This window comes from Calypte anna, chromosome 5A (assembly GCF_003957555.1).
Source record: "Calypte anna isolate BGI_N300 chromosome 5A, bCalAnn1_v1.p, whole genome shotgun sequence".
In the NCBI taxonomy this organism is placed as follows: Eukaryota; Metazoa; Chordata; class Aves; order Apodiformes; family Trochilidae; genus Calypte; species Calypte anna.
In genome coordinates this window covers 1,345,546-1,359,382 of record NC_044251.1, presented here as the reverse complement: position 1 = coordinate 1,359,382, position 13,837 = coordinate 1,345,546, and the positions used below count along the sequence as shown (strand labels likewise).

General features: G+C 46.0%; 1 protein-coding gene across 1 annotated transcript in view; it reads right to left on the bottom strand.

Moving 5' to 3' along the window:
* The window catches only part of RGS6 (regulator of G protein signaling 6), a 226,650-nt gene that overhangs the window by 25,257 nt on the left and 187,556 nt on the right, over window positions 1-13,837 (bottom strand). Inside the window, exon 15 of the mRNA XM_030451964.1 lies at window positions 9,380-9,566. Within this exon, the coding sequence (XP_030307824.1) occupies window positions 9,380-9,566 (187 nt within the window). The remainder of the gene's footprint in view (window positions 1-9,379; window positions 9,567-13,837) is intronic.

The window sequence follows — 13,837 nt, the reverse complement described above, 5'->3', positions numbered from 1 at the left end:
AAATTTTCTTGACAAGAGGGGGAAAGGGGAGAGGGGAAAAAAAAAAAAAAAAGAAGTTTGCAATCCAGACGGGAACGTGGGAGGTGGCTGAGATAGCAGAAACTGTCTCAAAGCTGCACCTGCTTCAAATCAATGTGCTGCAATGTGATCCCAGGTCTCTTTCTCCTGTTGCAGTCAGAGCTCAGTGACCCTGACAGGGGCATGGGTGGCAGCCAAGCAGGACCTTGGGAACACCCAAGAAATATCTGGGGAAAAAACCTGACTGATGAAAAATAATAACAGCACCACCTGACTTGCACCAAGAACTGGCAGACCTCAGGAATTGTGTTCTCTGCTAAGGACATTTCTTTTTATCAGAAAATCTTGGTTCTTTTCCCCTGAAATGTGTAGACAAAAGCAGTGTTGTTGGTTAAACATATCCATTTCTAATCCCACTTGTATCTTACACACAGTGACTTTTTGTGACAGACTTGAGACTTCCGGGGGGTTGTGAAAGCCAAACATATTCTCATGACCTTCAAACACCAGTTAAGATTCCAGAAAGCCCTTAAATTTCAAAATGCTGAATGAAAGTTTTCCCTGTTCGTGCCTTAAACGTAGTTGCAAGCTTTAGATGATGATGGGGAAAAAAGGGAAATTGCAAATTCTTTGCTCATTTCAAGCACAGCTTTCCCATTTAGCACCTTTTTTGCCCATTCCAGAGGACTTAACACTATGGCTGGATAGATGCTGATACACTTCGACCCTTGTAAACTGGTTGGAAATCTCCTTGTTCCAGATATCCTGTTCACATCTTTATGGTTTTTTTTAAAGCACCCCTTCACCCTTTCACCCAGACCTGGCTTTAAATTAGTAAGAGATGATTTGGAGACCCCTTTGTATTGCAAGCACACGAACACCACCAGCTGCCCCTCTGGCCAACTGCAAGGGAGATTCACAGAATGTCAGACAAATCCATTAGAAGAAAGGCCCACAGGCAAGGTAAAGCAGCAAATTAAATAAGTAACAGCAAACCACAATGGATATTAATGTTTGTTCTACCTGCACGCTGGGCACTGGGGAGAAATTTACTGCAGATTCACACATGAGAGCTCAGTGTCTCAGTGAACACCTTGTGGTCTCCACTGGAAGGATGATTTGGGCTGCCAGCTGAAGACCTGTCTGGGGTCTGTTTTTCAAAGAGCTGTCTCCATAACACAAAGAGGCTGGGGGAAGGGGAAAGCAGGGGGATGCTTTTCTGAGCATACGGTGTGTGACTGCTGCACCTTCCAATCCGACTTGGCAGCAGCCTCGTGCCTTGCTGTCAGCACTTTTACCCTGCATGGACATCTGTGGCAGAGGAGGTGAGGTTAACCCCCGTGCCAGCATGCATGGGTACTGCAGTCAGCAAAAACCTGCCATCTGGGGGCTGTTGGAGATGTACCCTGTTCATCCTGTTGATCCTGAATGGCAGGGTCCTCTACCAGACCACCACCAGGATCTTCCAAAAAGCCTATGCCAAAGGAAGTCCTCTTTAGCAGTTATCTGTGCCACTACTGAATACAACAGTTTTTAGGAGCAATTATGACCAGTTGCCATTCTGCCTAACTGGCAGCACTGAAAGACACTTTAGAAGTAGCAAAAAATGCTTCATCAGCTCTGGAAGCTGAAGTGGTTGGTAGCAGACACAGCTGAGATGAGGCAAGCAGTGAAGAAGGGGCTGAAGAAAAGACCTTCACACATCTCCTGCCTGAACCTAATGAGAAAACACCAGAAGGGATAGGAGAAGGCAGGGAAACACATGGGTTTTATTCCAGTTCCCCTTTAAGTCTCCAAATCCCCCTTAAGAACACCTCTGGGTCTGCTTATTCTGGTCCCTAAATTTAGGATTTTAAGTCTTCTCAACCCTGATGTACCTCTGGGTTTGAGCAATATGGGAGAGCCCCATTTCTGCAGCTTCACCAGCTCCTGGCACAACAGCCATCTAGCAGGGTAGGGAGTAAATGGGTGCTCTGGCTGCTGTGGGAGTGCTGGGCTTTCTTTGATGTATAGTTTAGAAAATAAATGTTTCAGGTTAGTAAATGGCACATAAGGGGCTTGGCCTGAGAGCGAATTGCTCTGGAAAATCTGAGCAATCTCTTTTTGGCCACTCTGAAGTTATTTAAGTGACACAATAATTTACACCTACAGTTTTAGCGAGTGCATTTTCTTCTCACTCTACCAAGTTGTTTTTGTTACTAAGGAAAAAAAAAAAAGATGAATAATTATACTGTAATATAGACTAACTTCCTTGCTCAACTAAAAACGCATAAAACCTCCTTTCAGGCCACAAATGAAATTACACTGGGTGAAGGCACAGGAACGTAAGGGAGAGCTTTAGCAGGAGGGATAACTGTAAGCAATGAGAGCTCATTTTGAGTGATACAGAGAAATCCTTTGTTTAGCCCTGTAGATACACAGTTAGAAACACAATGTAAATCTTTTGTGGGCAAGTGCACTGATAAAAGTACCACAGAAATTTAGCTCTGGCTTCTCTGTTAATTGAGGAGACAACTGGTTTGTTTGAAACCCACAAATGGGAAGGCAGAGCTGCCAGGGGGGGTCTGTGGTGCAGAGGACAGCAGAGGCAAAGGGCTGTCGAGTGCTGAGCAGTTAAGGGGTCAGCCTGGTACTGCAGGAGGATTTAGTCCTAAATATAGCAAGGGCTATCCTGGGAGTCAAGAGTGGGCTGCCGGGAGTCTAACGCCATATGAGCAGCTTTAGGTTTTGAGAACAATGATCATGGCTAAGAGGCTGATTCTCTCAATATGGGCCAAATCCTGGCTACTGGCAGAAAGCCCAAGTGAACAGGTTTTGCCTGGGAGGAGGAGGGGACAACCCAGTGTAGCATTTGGAAGACTAGCGTCTCTTTTCCAAACAATAAAATATCACGGAAGATGGCTTTTTGCACTCATATATGCTGTGGTACAGCCATAAGATGAAACTACTCAACTTTTTGGCCAACAGCCTGACGCTTGCAGGGCCATCTGCAGCTTTCTGTTTTCTCTGCTGAAAATCCTGTCAAAAAGAATTGTGCCATGAAGAGGAACAGGCAGAATCCCTGACAGAGCAGAAATGAAGTTCTGTTGCACTGGGGCAGTCTGTGTCCCATAGGTGATATAGCAGGATGCAGAAACAAGCAGCATACAGCTTCTGAGTAAAGGTGGCTGTGCTGAGATGGGAACCACCAGCTCTGCTTGATGCCTACCTGGAGAATATAGGATACATAAGCAGCCTTCCACAACCCATCAACATTTTGGCAGCAGGGTATCCACTGCTCTGTCACCTTGGACTGTCTTTAAGTGATTGAGTTCAATCTCTTGGAGCCTATGTTACAAATGCATACCAAAATCTTTTATCCACGGGCCGATGAACCCCATCCACATAGCATCCACATGATATGAAATGTACTGTTGATAAATCTCCCCGTGGATATATATATATATATATATATACACATATTTAATTATGAGGATGAACACTTGAAGGGATAACAAACCCTTACAAAAACTAGACTGCAGTGTTCCTGCAGCACGTGAGTTTGGCAGTGATGGAACTTTGTCATCTGTAAGAACACCCACCCCTCATCCATGAGAAGGGGAGTCCTGGCTTCTTGGGTAGAAAGGGATGCAACTGCAAGCACTTGTACTCCCTGCTTGGGAAAAACAGAAAAAGAACAGCATCATCTGCTTCCTGACTTTCACACAAAGAGGAAATGCTCTTGCTCTGGATTTGACAAGCAGTTGTTTCTTACATTTGTACACTCCTGGCACAAGAGCCATTTTTAAGCAAGGCAGAGACTTTCCCATGTGATCCATTGAAAGGTAGGTTTTGGAATTAGGAAATGTCTGTCACGTGAGGCACTGTTACTGCTCATGCACATGGCATCCTCGGCAGGATCAACACACTGAATAACAGGCAGACCATTGTCCTGTGGGAATATGCTGATGGTTCTTGTCACCCCATTCTCCTGATCTTTCGCTTGGAGAGACGTGCTGTCTGCTGTCACTGCATGTGCAAGGACAGATCTCACTCCTGACTTTTTCCCTCTCCCTGCATGTCTGTGACAGAGAGGCATTAGCTCAGTTGTTTGATCCCTGACACCTTCAGAGGCAGAAAGGCAACATCATGACAACGACTGACTGCTAGATGTTTCTCATATAACATAACTACCAGACCACAAATTAAAACAAGAGGCAAAGAATAAAAGAAGTACTTCCTGACATGTATGTACATTAAAAAAAAGAAAAATCCCAGGAAAGTAAGGACCCTCTGCTCCTGTGCAGACCTCTGTTTCCAGTCTTTTGTCACCTGCTTTGTTCAGCAACAGACACACCAGCACAAACCTCCACCTTCACTTTCCTATTTTTGCTCCAGACACTTAATTACTCTTCTGGATTTATCTGTGGGGCTCTTGGTTCAAGATTCTGTTTGGCTGTAGGTTGTTTTGTAAAATCCACATGGGAAGGAGCTTGCATTTTTGTTTGCATGTGTAACAAATGCACAGCAGGAGTGAGGCTTCCTGCAAAGACTGTTTCTACAGTCACCATAACCCACTAACAGAAAAGCAACTGGAGTGCAATGTAAGGAAGAATTTTCTCCCCCATTCCCACAGAATCAGAGCCAAAGGAGGAGAAGAGAGTAAGGATCAAGTCTCTGTGAAGTTCCTGTTCTCCACAGGAGGGTCCAGGTTGTCAAAATCCTTCAGGTGGCCTGGACACCATCCATGTATTCATACAGCTGCAGCACTGCAGTGCTTTCAGCTCCTCACTGTGCATGTGCCAGGTGTCTGAGCAGCACTGTCTTAGATGGACTTCATCCCCCCTTTAAGGAAGAGTACCTGTGTCTGCCCAGTGCCCTTTTGCTGCCTGCCTGCAGTGCCAACCAGAGCTGCTTTGCTGTTGCCCCAATTCATCATCCTCAGTCACTCTCCTTTACAGATCTGAATGCAACTGAGGTGACTGAGTGAAAGCTTAAGAGAATAGGAATAATGTTTCTTCAAGTTCTTACATGACAGGTGATGCAGAAGCACAATGAATGATTATTTTCATGTTCTCCTTCCACGCTGTGAGTTTGCTCAAGACCTACAAAAGGAGTTCTGTGTGCTCAGTGAATAGGCACCAGGCATACGTTGCTCTAGCATCCCGTGAATGCTTGAGAAGACAAAGTCAGTGGGAGAATGGTCACCCCTCATTTCAACCTTCTTGGTAGAAAATTACATTCCACTTGCTTACATTTGGAATTTGGTTTTGAATTCAACAGGATTCTGTCAAGTTCTGTCAACGCTCCCAGGTTCCTGATGGGACCAGAACACAAACTGAGGTCTGATCACTGATGAGTCCTGCAAGGGCTCTTACCTCTATCACAGTCCAGAACAAACTGAACCAGCACCTGGGGCATCTGAGAGCATGAAGGGAGTGCAAATCTGGGCCAGGTACACTTCTGGTTTGAGCAGCCTGGAGTTTGGCATTATGGTCTAAATCTGCTCTGGAATTAGCTAAGGATCTGCCCAGCACAGTTAAAATCCCTAACTGAGCCAGGATTAGAACTGAATTTCCCTGAATCATCTTCACAGTAACAATAGCTGATTAGTTCCTGTAAAGGAATGTCAATCTAAAAAACTTCTATTTATTAAAGGAGAAAAATAAACAAAGCAAGCAGGGAAGTAATTCTGAAGATAACTACTTTGTACCTTACTTTAACACACCTGGCTCTGAAGCTTACCAGCAAATGCCCCTACAAACAAACATTACTATCAGGATACACAACACATTCTTGTGCTACTCTTTCCCCATGCCAAGGGGCTGGGGTGGGATTAAAGACTTGCTGGAGGCAGAAGGGCGTTTCAGGGGAGGCAAGGAGATGCTTGAAGGTGGAGGAAAATTGTTTAAAACTAATAACGTGCTGTACAGATAATTGCCACACTCAGATCTGGCTTCCCCAGTTCAAGACAAATTCCTTTGGCTGTCAGGAGCTTCGTTAGCTGAAAGAGACCATTTGGATGGACCCAAACCTATTTACTTTCCAGAGCTGGCTGTGCCTGCCTCATGTTGCAGGGCCCCACACTGGCTGTTCAGTGATGCTGGGAACTCCCGTGGGAGCTTACATCCTGCTAAGTAGTTCACTCTTTAATTGAACTGACCTTTCCCAACAGTGCCCCTTGTATTAAAAGCTGCTTTACTCCCCAGTGAAAATGGTTTGATAATCATAATATTTTACTCAGGGGACGGTTGTTTAAGAGCAGAAAATAATCAGCTAAATTGGTAGGCTCGCCTCTGGAGGGGCCCAGCACCAAAGTGACAAAAGGTGCTGCAGATCAAGACATCCAGCAGAGCTGATGATCAGGACAGAGGCTGGAGCAAAGGCTGTGCCACTCGAGGATGGGGACACCAGCAAACTGGATGGCTGGGCAAGGTGAGCAGAGGCTGAGGAGGCACAGAACAGGCTGAGTGGGGGACGGGGTGGCCAAGGGCACAGACAGGAGATGCAGCAAGAGAAGGTGGCTCTGTGCCAGCAGAGAGGTGCAGGGCTACAGAGTGCAGCAGCAGCAGTGACAGACACACAACAGGGCAAAGATCTTCTGCTGGGAGCAGGGAAATGGCAAAACCCTTAATTCTGTGAGATGGGAACCCATAGGAGAGAGAGAGCTCTAACTGAAACAATAAATGCCCACCAAATTCAGGTTTGGACTAGGAGCCCTCAGAGGATGTTTGAAGCTGAGATTTTGAGTGTCATTTTTCTTAAATAGAGGAATCATTTCCCTTCAGACTATGAGTGGCCTTGAGACAAAGAGGTCCTTATTTGAGAGGCATGTTTTTGGGAGCCCTATTTTCTCCCCTTTTTTTTTTTTCCCTAGGTCACTTGTCTTACTAGATCAATCTGGAGCATCTGGAGAAGCTTTCTGGGGCTGCGAGCCAAGGTTGTGAAAAAGAGCACATCCATGTACCCTGTGTTAAGCACCTGATAACAGATATGGCTTTGCTTTCAACCCATGGTTGTAAGGCATTCAGTAGCCCCAAGTACACTGCTCTCTGCTACATCTTCCCAGTCCTAAGTACAGCAATGTGTTCATCCCCAACAGTTTTTATACAGAACTGGCCTTTTGAGGGTCTCCAAAGTCAGTGTAAGGCCCACAATGCCACATCACCCTCTAGTTTTCCACACCCTGAGTAGCAATTTCATTTTCTGGGTTCACTCAACCCTTTTCTTTCCTCTTAGTTTTAGTGCCTCAGAGCTACAGGCATTCAAAGAATGTGCTGTTCAGTAAACTAGATTTTTTTTTGTTCCCTATTTACAAGGACATTTCAGTTGTTTTCCTCTTTGTGCTAAAGCTACATAGGACAGGACAACGCTCATATTTTCCCACCCACAGTGGGGTGTTTTGACTGTTTGTGTCTGGTTCAGTCCCTAGGAATGTGGGATGTGTGGGATCTCACATGGGCTACTGGTGCCAGGGTGCAGAGATAAGGCAGCTGCTCTACCATCTGCTGCAGATATGTGGACAACAGAGCCCCTGAGATGGGGGATATGCCAGGACAACACCTGGAGGACTCACAGTGCACCTGGAGGATCTACATTGGCTCCCATGAAGTAGACGCGCAAACAAAAGTGTCCTTTCTGCAGGATGAGCAAGTAAAAACCAACATTGCTCCAGCTTCACCAGGCACTATGCTTCCAGCAGTGTTCTGTCTCTCCTTGCTTTTGTTAGACAGTCTTCTTAGCCATCTGGTCAAGCAGTCAGACACAGCCTGCTTGGCCTTTGGAGAGCTACCAGAGGTCCACTGCACAAGAAGGTAACTGGGTTCACCTTCCCCATTGCCCTGTCCTCTTTTGGTACAGGTTCAGTCTCCAAGAAGACCATAGCTGGGGCTGAAGGTCTACCTTTGCCTCATACTTCTGTGACCTTAAACCAAAGCAGGTGAATTAAGGACATCTGTCATCACAAAAATCCTCTGACACAAAACTAACCAAAGGAGCTAAAATTGCAGCCTAACTGCAAGAGCTGTGCCTTGATTTCATCAGCTCCCCTTTGAATGGCAATTACATTGTGAACTGATCAGTTCGAGCCTAAACCTTCTGTGTCTTCTTCTGATTAAATACTCATTGTCTAAACATCCATCTTATTCTCACTACTTCTACTTATCAACTGAATCAATTCCCCTAATATTCACCTATCTTCTTTAGCCTGCATTTAGCCATCATTATTTTTTTCAGGTGATGAAAATTTGCAGAGGTCCTTGCTCACTGTAACTGCAAAGCAAAAATACATCTTAGCTGGCATGCCTTCATACTTACATGTTTCTCAGCTTTAAAAAGAACTTTTAAGTTGCCTGATATTCACAGGGGATTTCCTTGAAACTTTGCGTACATTCCTTCTATGCTGGCCCCAAGGAGCAAGACTGCATTCAGGAAAATACAGCATTTGATGCTGGTTTGAAAAATTCATTGCCTAACCTTGTATAAGTGGTCCACAACATCTCCCCTGAGACACAAATATTTTGTTAGTGGAGCATTTTGAAGAACTGCCTTTGAATGCCAATTTAAAGAAAATAGAAGAACAGGGATTCTTTCCATTTACTGTTGGTTTTACTCTATGCCTTTGATAAAAATGCTTATGAGGAGAATAACTTTTAATTGTGTCCCTGGTAATATTTGCCAAATGATTCCTTCTTCCTTTTTTTTTTAGTCTTTATAAAATGGTATCTTCAGTTTCTCAGAAGGTTATGCAGCTTTATCCTTGCTCATAGCAATTTTTCTCAAATTATCTGTTTTCCTAAAGGCATCTTCTGTGTAGGGTTTATCTGTAAAATTTCCCTGATAAATCTGGAGCCCTTAGGAGAGAAGGATTAAGTTCACTGCATTCTGTCCTCTCATTTCTCTGAGGTATGGGCTGGTGGGCAAGCTTCTAGCAGGGCTGGAAGGAGTGGATGCAGTTGTGGTTTGGCCAGGAGGGTAATTAGCTAGAAATAAATTATTTTAAAAATATATTAAGCAGGATTTTCATATGATATCAGCCATTCTGTAACTATGCCAGACTTTGGTGACTGGGAGTACAAAGAGCCAAATTGAACTTTATAGCACTCTTTCATCTTTTCTTTGCTTTCTCTGAGACATGGCTCCAGCTCACTGCTTCTTGCAGACTTGTGTATTTTAGAACATTTGTTCCCAGAGGAGCATTATCCTGCTATAACTGATAGATTCAAAGAAAATATCATTTACCCAGCTTGAACAGATATCCTCAAAGCCACTTCAAACTGTGCATCTCCTTCTCCTTCAAGTGAGCAGTGACAACATGATAGTGGAGCAGCACAGTAAAACTGAGAGTTTTATTAGCAGTAATTCCAGAAAACAAAAAGCAAACCTGTGCATCTTCATATGTATATCTCCCTGGGTCTTTGACATTTTGGCTTGTTTTCTCATAGCTGTGGGAATCCAGGTTGATAGCACTTTGGGCCCCAGGAGCTAGAAACTCTTGCCAGATTTCCTCCACTCTGGTGGTTACGTCCTGGAGAGGTTGTTTCTTGAGATCCTGGACAGCCAACCAAAACCTGTACTAGGCAAAAATTAAAAGGGGAGAAAACAGAAAATGAGGCAAATCTAGATTAAGACTTTGTGGCTAAGTCTGGGCAGAGTCCCAAACCACAGACACAGAGCCTAAGCCCACACCTAGCTGTATTCACAGCAGAGTAACCATTTAGCATGATTTCAGGGGCAGGTGTGATATGCTTTACACCAAACCCTTATGCTGCAACTAAGATCAGAACAGTGACTTTAAGAAGTGAGACATTCTTATTCAAACCACCCCTGCAGAAGTGTGTCATTAGGTATGCAAACAGGAATCCTTGGGAGCTGTGCAGCTGGAGGAGGGGAGTGGGCTCTGCCTCCCACAGCCCTGCTGCAATTCCCTGGTCATTCTTGCTTGCAGGCTTGGTTGCTTGGTGGGGATGCAAACTGCAGAACAAACTTAATGTTCATTATCAGTTTCATGAAGTGAAGTGTTGAAGCAATAATGAAGTTATAGCAACAGCACTTAAAGAAATATTTATTTTATTTTATTTTTTTTACTTCTCAGCTGACCAGCATTCAGATGGGTGCCACTGGAAGAAATGAATCTTGTAATAGCCATTCTCCAGTTTTACAGGGATATGTTCTCCACTGGACCACACTTACAGACTAAAATAACGTTCATAAACATTGAGAAGATAATCTCTTTGATGGCTAAAGGCTTAATCCCCATCTCAGTCTGCAGAACCAAAGGCCACAGAGTATTTTTGCAAGTGACATGCATTGTCTTTTACCCTAGGTCCTAGGAAAAATGGGATGTTTTGTTTGTGGTGCTGGTTTTATTTCCTGTTGACAGAAACATGCTCTTTCAGGTGATTAATTCAGAAGATGTATTGCCCCCAGCAGCCTTTTGTTTTGGTCAACTCTACATTCTAGCAAAAAAAATATTCTCTGAGGCCTCTGCCCTGGGTACCCAGGTCCTGCAACCTGGCTGAATGGGTACAATAATGCTCTGTAAGGAGTGCTGAGGGCTACTGGACAAACAGGAACAGAGGGAACCTTTCCAGCCACCTCCAATAACCAGCTCTTTCCCACCCCATGGCAAAGGAGACCATGGCTTGCCAGTTACAAGGAGTCCAGGGCTTGCTTTGGCTGTCCCTGCCTTGCACCACTCTTGCACACGTAGCTCTGCTTGGCAGACCACGCAGTGGGGACAGGGTTTGTCTGGGTCACTGCTTGCTCAGGACATCTGCAAGAGCTGCACAACTTTAAAAATCCTGCATGTCTCCCCCCCTTGCCATTATGGGAGACTACTAAATAAACAAGTTGACCTTTAGCTATAAGCCTGATTTCCCATCCTGAATGAGTCAATGGTTCCAGCCTGCTGCCACTAAGGCAAATGTTCCCTCATGGCAGAAGGAGGAAGATACAGTCTCTCCCAAATCAAAACCCTCTTGGTGGGTGTAGGAGCCAGCAGTCCTGTGCTATTTCTGACCCTCATTTCCTTACCAGCTGCAGGCAGTACCCAACCACCCCAGAAACACTAAGGTTATCATAACCAAATGAGGCCACTAACCTATTTAGCCTGGTTCCCTACCTGCAATAGAGGGAAATGGCCAATTAGGAAAAAAAAAGACATCCATACTGTGTGCAAGGACTAAATCCTCCTTGCCTATGCCCTGTTTCTGCCCTGCAAGGTGTGGGCTAAGGATGCCCCCCTGCATCCCGGCTTCCAACACGAGTGGGCCACTTCCACAGGTATGCATTTTGTCTCTTATTCCACCACTGCCAAGTCTCTCTCTCACACCCAAATAACACGCTCAATCCAACTGTGAAGCTGGCAAGAGATCACGGGAGGCCGTGTCCCTGGGCTGGGGTATAAGCAGCATGCACTGCCTAAACCCCACCAGTAATTCTCAGGAGGAGAGAGAGAATCACTGCCTGCACTTCCCAGTGCTGCTGCACCATTTGCCAGACTGCTGCACCCACGGGCACCACTGCTGCAGCCCTGTCTCACCCAAGCCCCTGGTCATATGGTTTTTCTTGCTCCCTGACAGCCTCTTACTGTCCCTGTAAGCAACATGGACCAGTGTATGCTCAGACACTACACCAGTACCTGCAGGGTCCCTTACTGGTGGTACTCACACAGTGATGTTCGTTTATATAAAAGCAAAACGGAGCATTTGGATGAGGTGGAAGGATGTGTGTGCTTGGCCCTTTTCCATCTTCAAGATGTTAAGTGTGTCTGATGTCCTGCCTTGTTATTTGCACCCTAAGTGACACCCTTGCTTATCACACACACACACAGAGTAAAGGGTGGTGCTCATAGTGCATCAACCTGATGCCATATGTGGCTTTCTTTTCATCAAAAATACTTTTATCGTTCTATTTCAGGTGGGAGGGGATCATGCAAACACAGAAAAGGTATAAAGAGAGAAGATGATAATCATTCCAGAGTAGCTGGGACACTTCAGACAAACACTTGGCTGGAGAAAACATTTTCTGCTGGCTTATCTTCTGCCCCTGGAGCCGGGGAGGCGGGCTGGGAAAGCACACTCGTGAGAGAACTGGGAGCACTGTGAAGTGACAGCTTGCCAGAACAGGAGCACCATCCATTTTAATAACCATTTGGCTCAATCTGAAAACCAACCAACCAGACCAACCTGACACAAACAAGAATAAGCTCTTTTTACTGCAAGTGGTTGTGAATTCATGCCCAAGGCTTGATGTCCTCTTCAAGGAAAAGGGGAGTTTTGTCTTGGTAAAAATTTCAAAGCTATTCACTGTGGCTGGTATCTGAAAATCAAGGAACATCAAAGAGGGGTACCCAGCCCTGCAGCCTGAACTCCAAGGCAAATTCTCTGCCACGAGGAATCATCTGGAAGCCAGTGCATAAGTAGGGCTTCCGAGGGGATTTATATAGCATTTACAAAAGAGAAGCAGGTATTTCTGCCCAGGGAAAGAGTAGGCACATGATGGTTGTGCTGGAATTTGTGCTTAATTATAAAGTGCAAATGCAATCCCTGAGTCAGTCCCAGAGTTTCTGAAATGCAAGCCAAGCCCAATGCTCACAAGAAGCCAGGAGAAGATGCCGCATTGCATCCCTCCTTTCTTGGGAGGCACACCACCAGTGGACACCTCTTGTACAGGGCAGGGGAGGAGGAAGATGTCCTCCTGTGTCCTCCCTGCAGGTGCCCTATAAATGGAGCAGTACTGGCACAGGGACTGCCTGCCCTGAGGGAGCAGCAGCATTGATCACAGGATGTAAAATCTGGGGAAGGATGAAAATACGGTGTCCTAAAGTGCTGTCAGAGGCATAAAGCATTCCAGCCTCACCCAGCAGGCAATTAAGTTGCTGTCACTTGCAGAAGATATCCTGTAATAGCATTTTACCCTATGCAGCCCTCTCTAGGCACAGGGAGCTCCTGGGCCTCAGCATGCCTGCTCTGCCTCCCTCCAGAGCACCATGGGGGTGCTCAGACACTGTGGGCTGCTGTCTGTGGGTGCCCTGTGGTGAAGAGACTGCTTTGGAAGGACAGGGGATTCCCTCTGAGGTATGCTGTAGAACAAAAACTGATTTCAAAACTTGATCAAGACGCAAAATATGGATGACTGCAGAGACTGAGGCTATCAAGATGAGTATAATGTTGTGTCCCCATCTTGGGGAAGGACATGATACCCCTGGTTCGACAGAATCACCGAGTGACTGAGTTGGGAATGCAAGCACAGTCCCCTCCTTGTCCCAGTAGCTCCATGGAAGTGTCTACTGCAGCTCCTATCCACAATCGTGTCCTCATTTCCATTCACCAAAGGAAAAAATCACTAATTTAACACCAGAATTGGAAAGGGAAATGAAGGAAAGTAACAGGTAGGTATCAGCACGCAGTTTTGACGGGGAAATACTTGCATCTCTGTGTCGCCTAATGGCCAGACCCCTTGGTAGGGTGAGCTTGGTGTGACTGAGACCAGCAGAAATCTGTCCTCTGCAGGGCACGTCGGGGACAGCTTCCTGCAGTGAAGCTGAGTGCTAGGGGCACCCGCTGCCCTCTGCTCCTCTCACAGCCCCGCATCTAAACTGCAAGTCCCTCTTTCCGCTGCCTTTTCATTTTTCTGGGGCGGATAACGTCTCTCTGCAATTCAGGAATGACCTGATGCCAGCACCTCACCCCAGACATCCAAGAGAGCCCCGGCCGCCCCCTGCCCTCCCAGCACCGCCCGCCAGCACCGCACCGCTCGCCGCCGGCTCAGCCGTGGGGCTGTGGCGCCGCCTGATGGACAGCCCGGGAACAGCCCTGCCCCGGGGACAGCACGGACA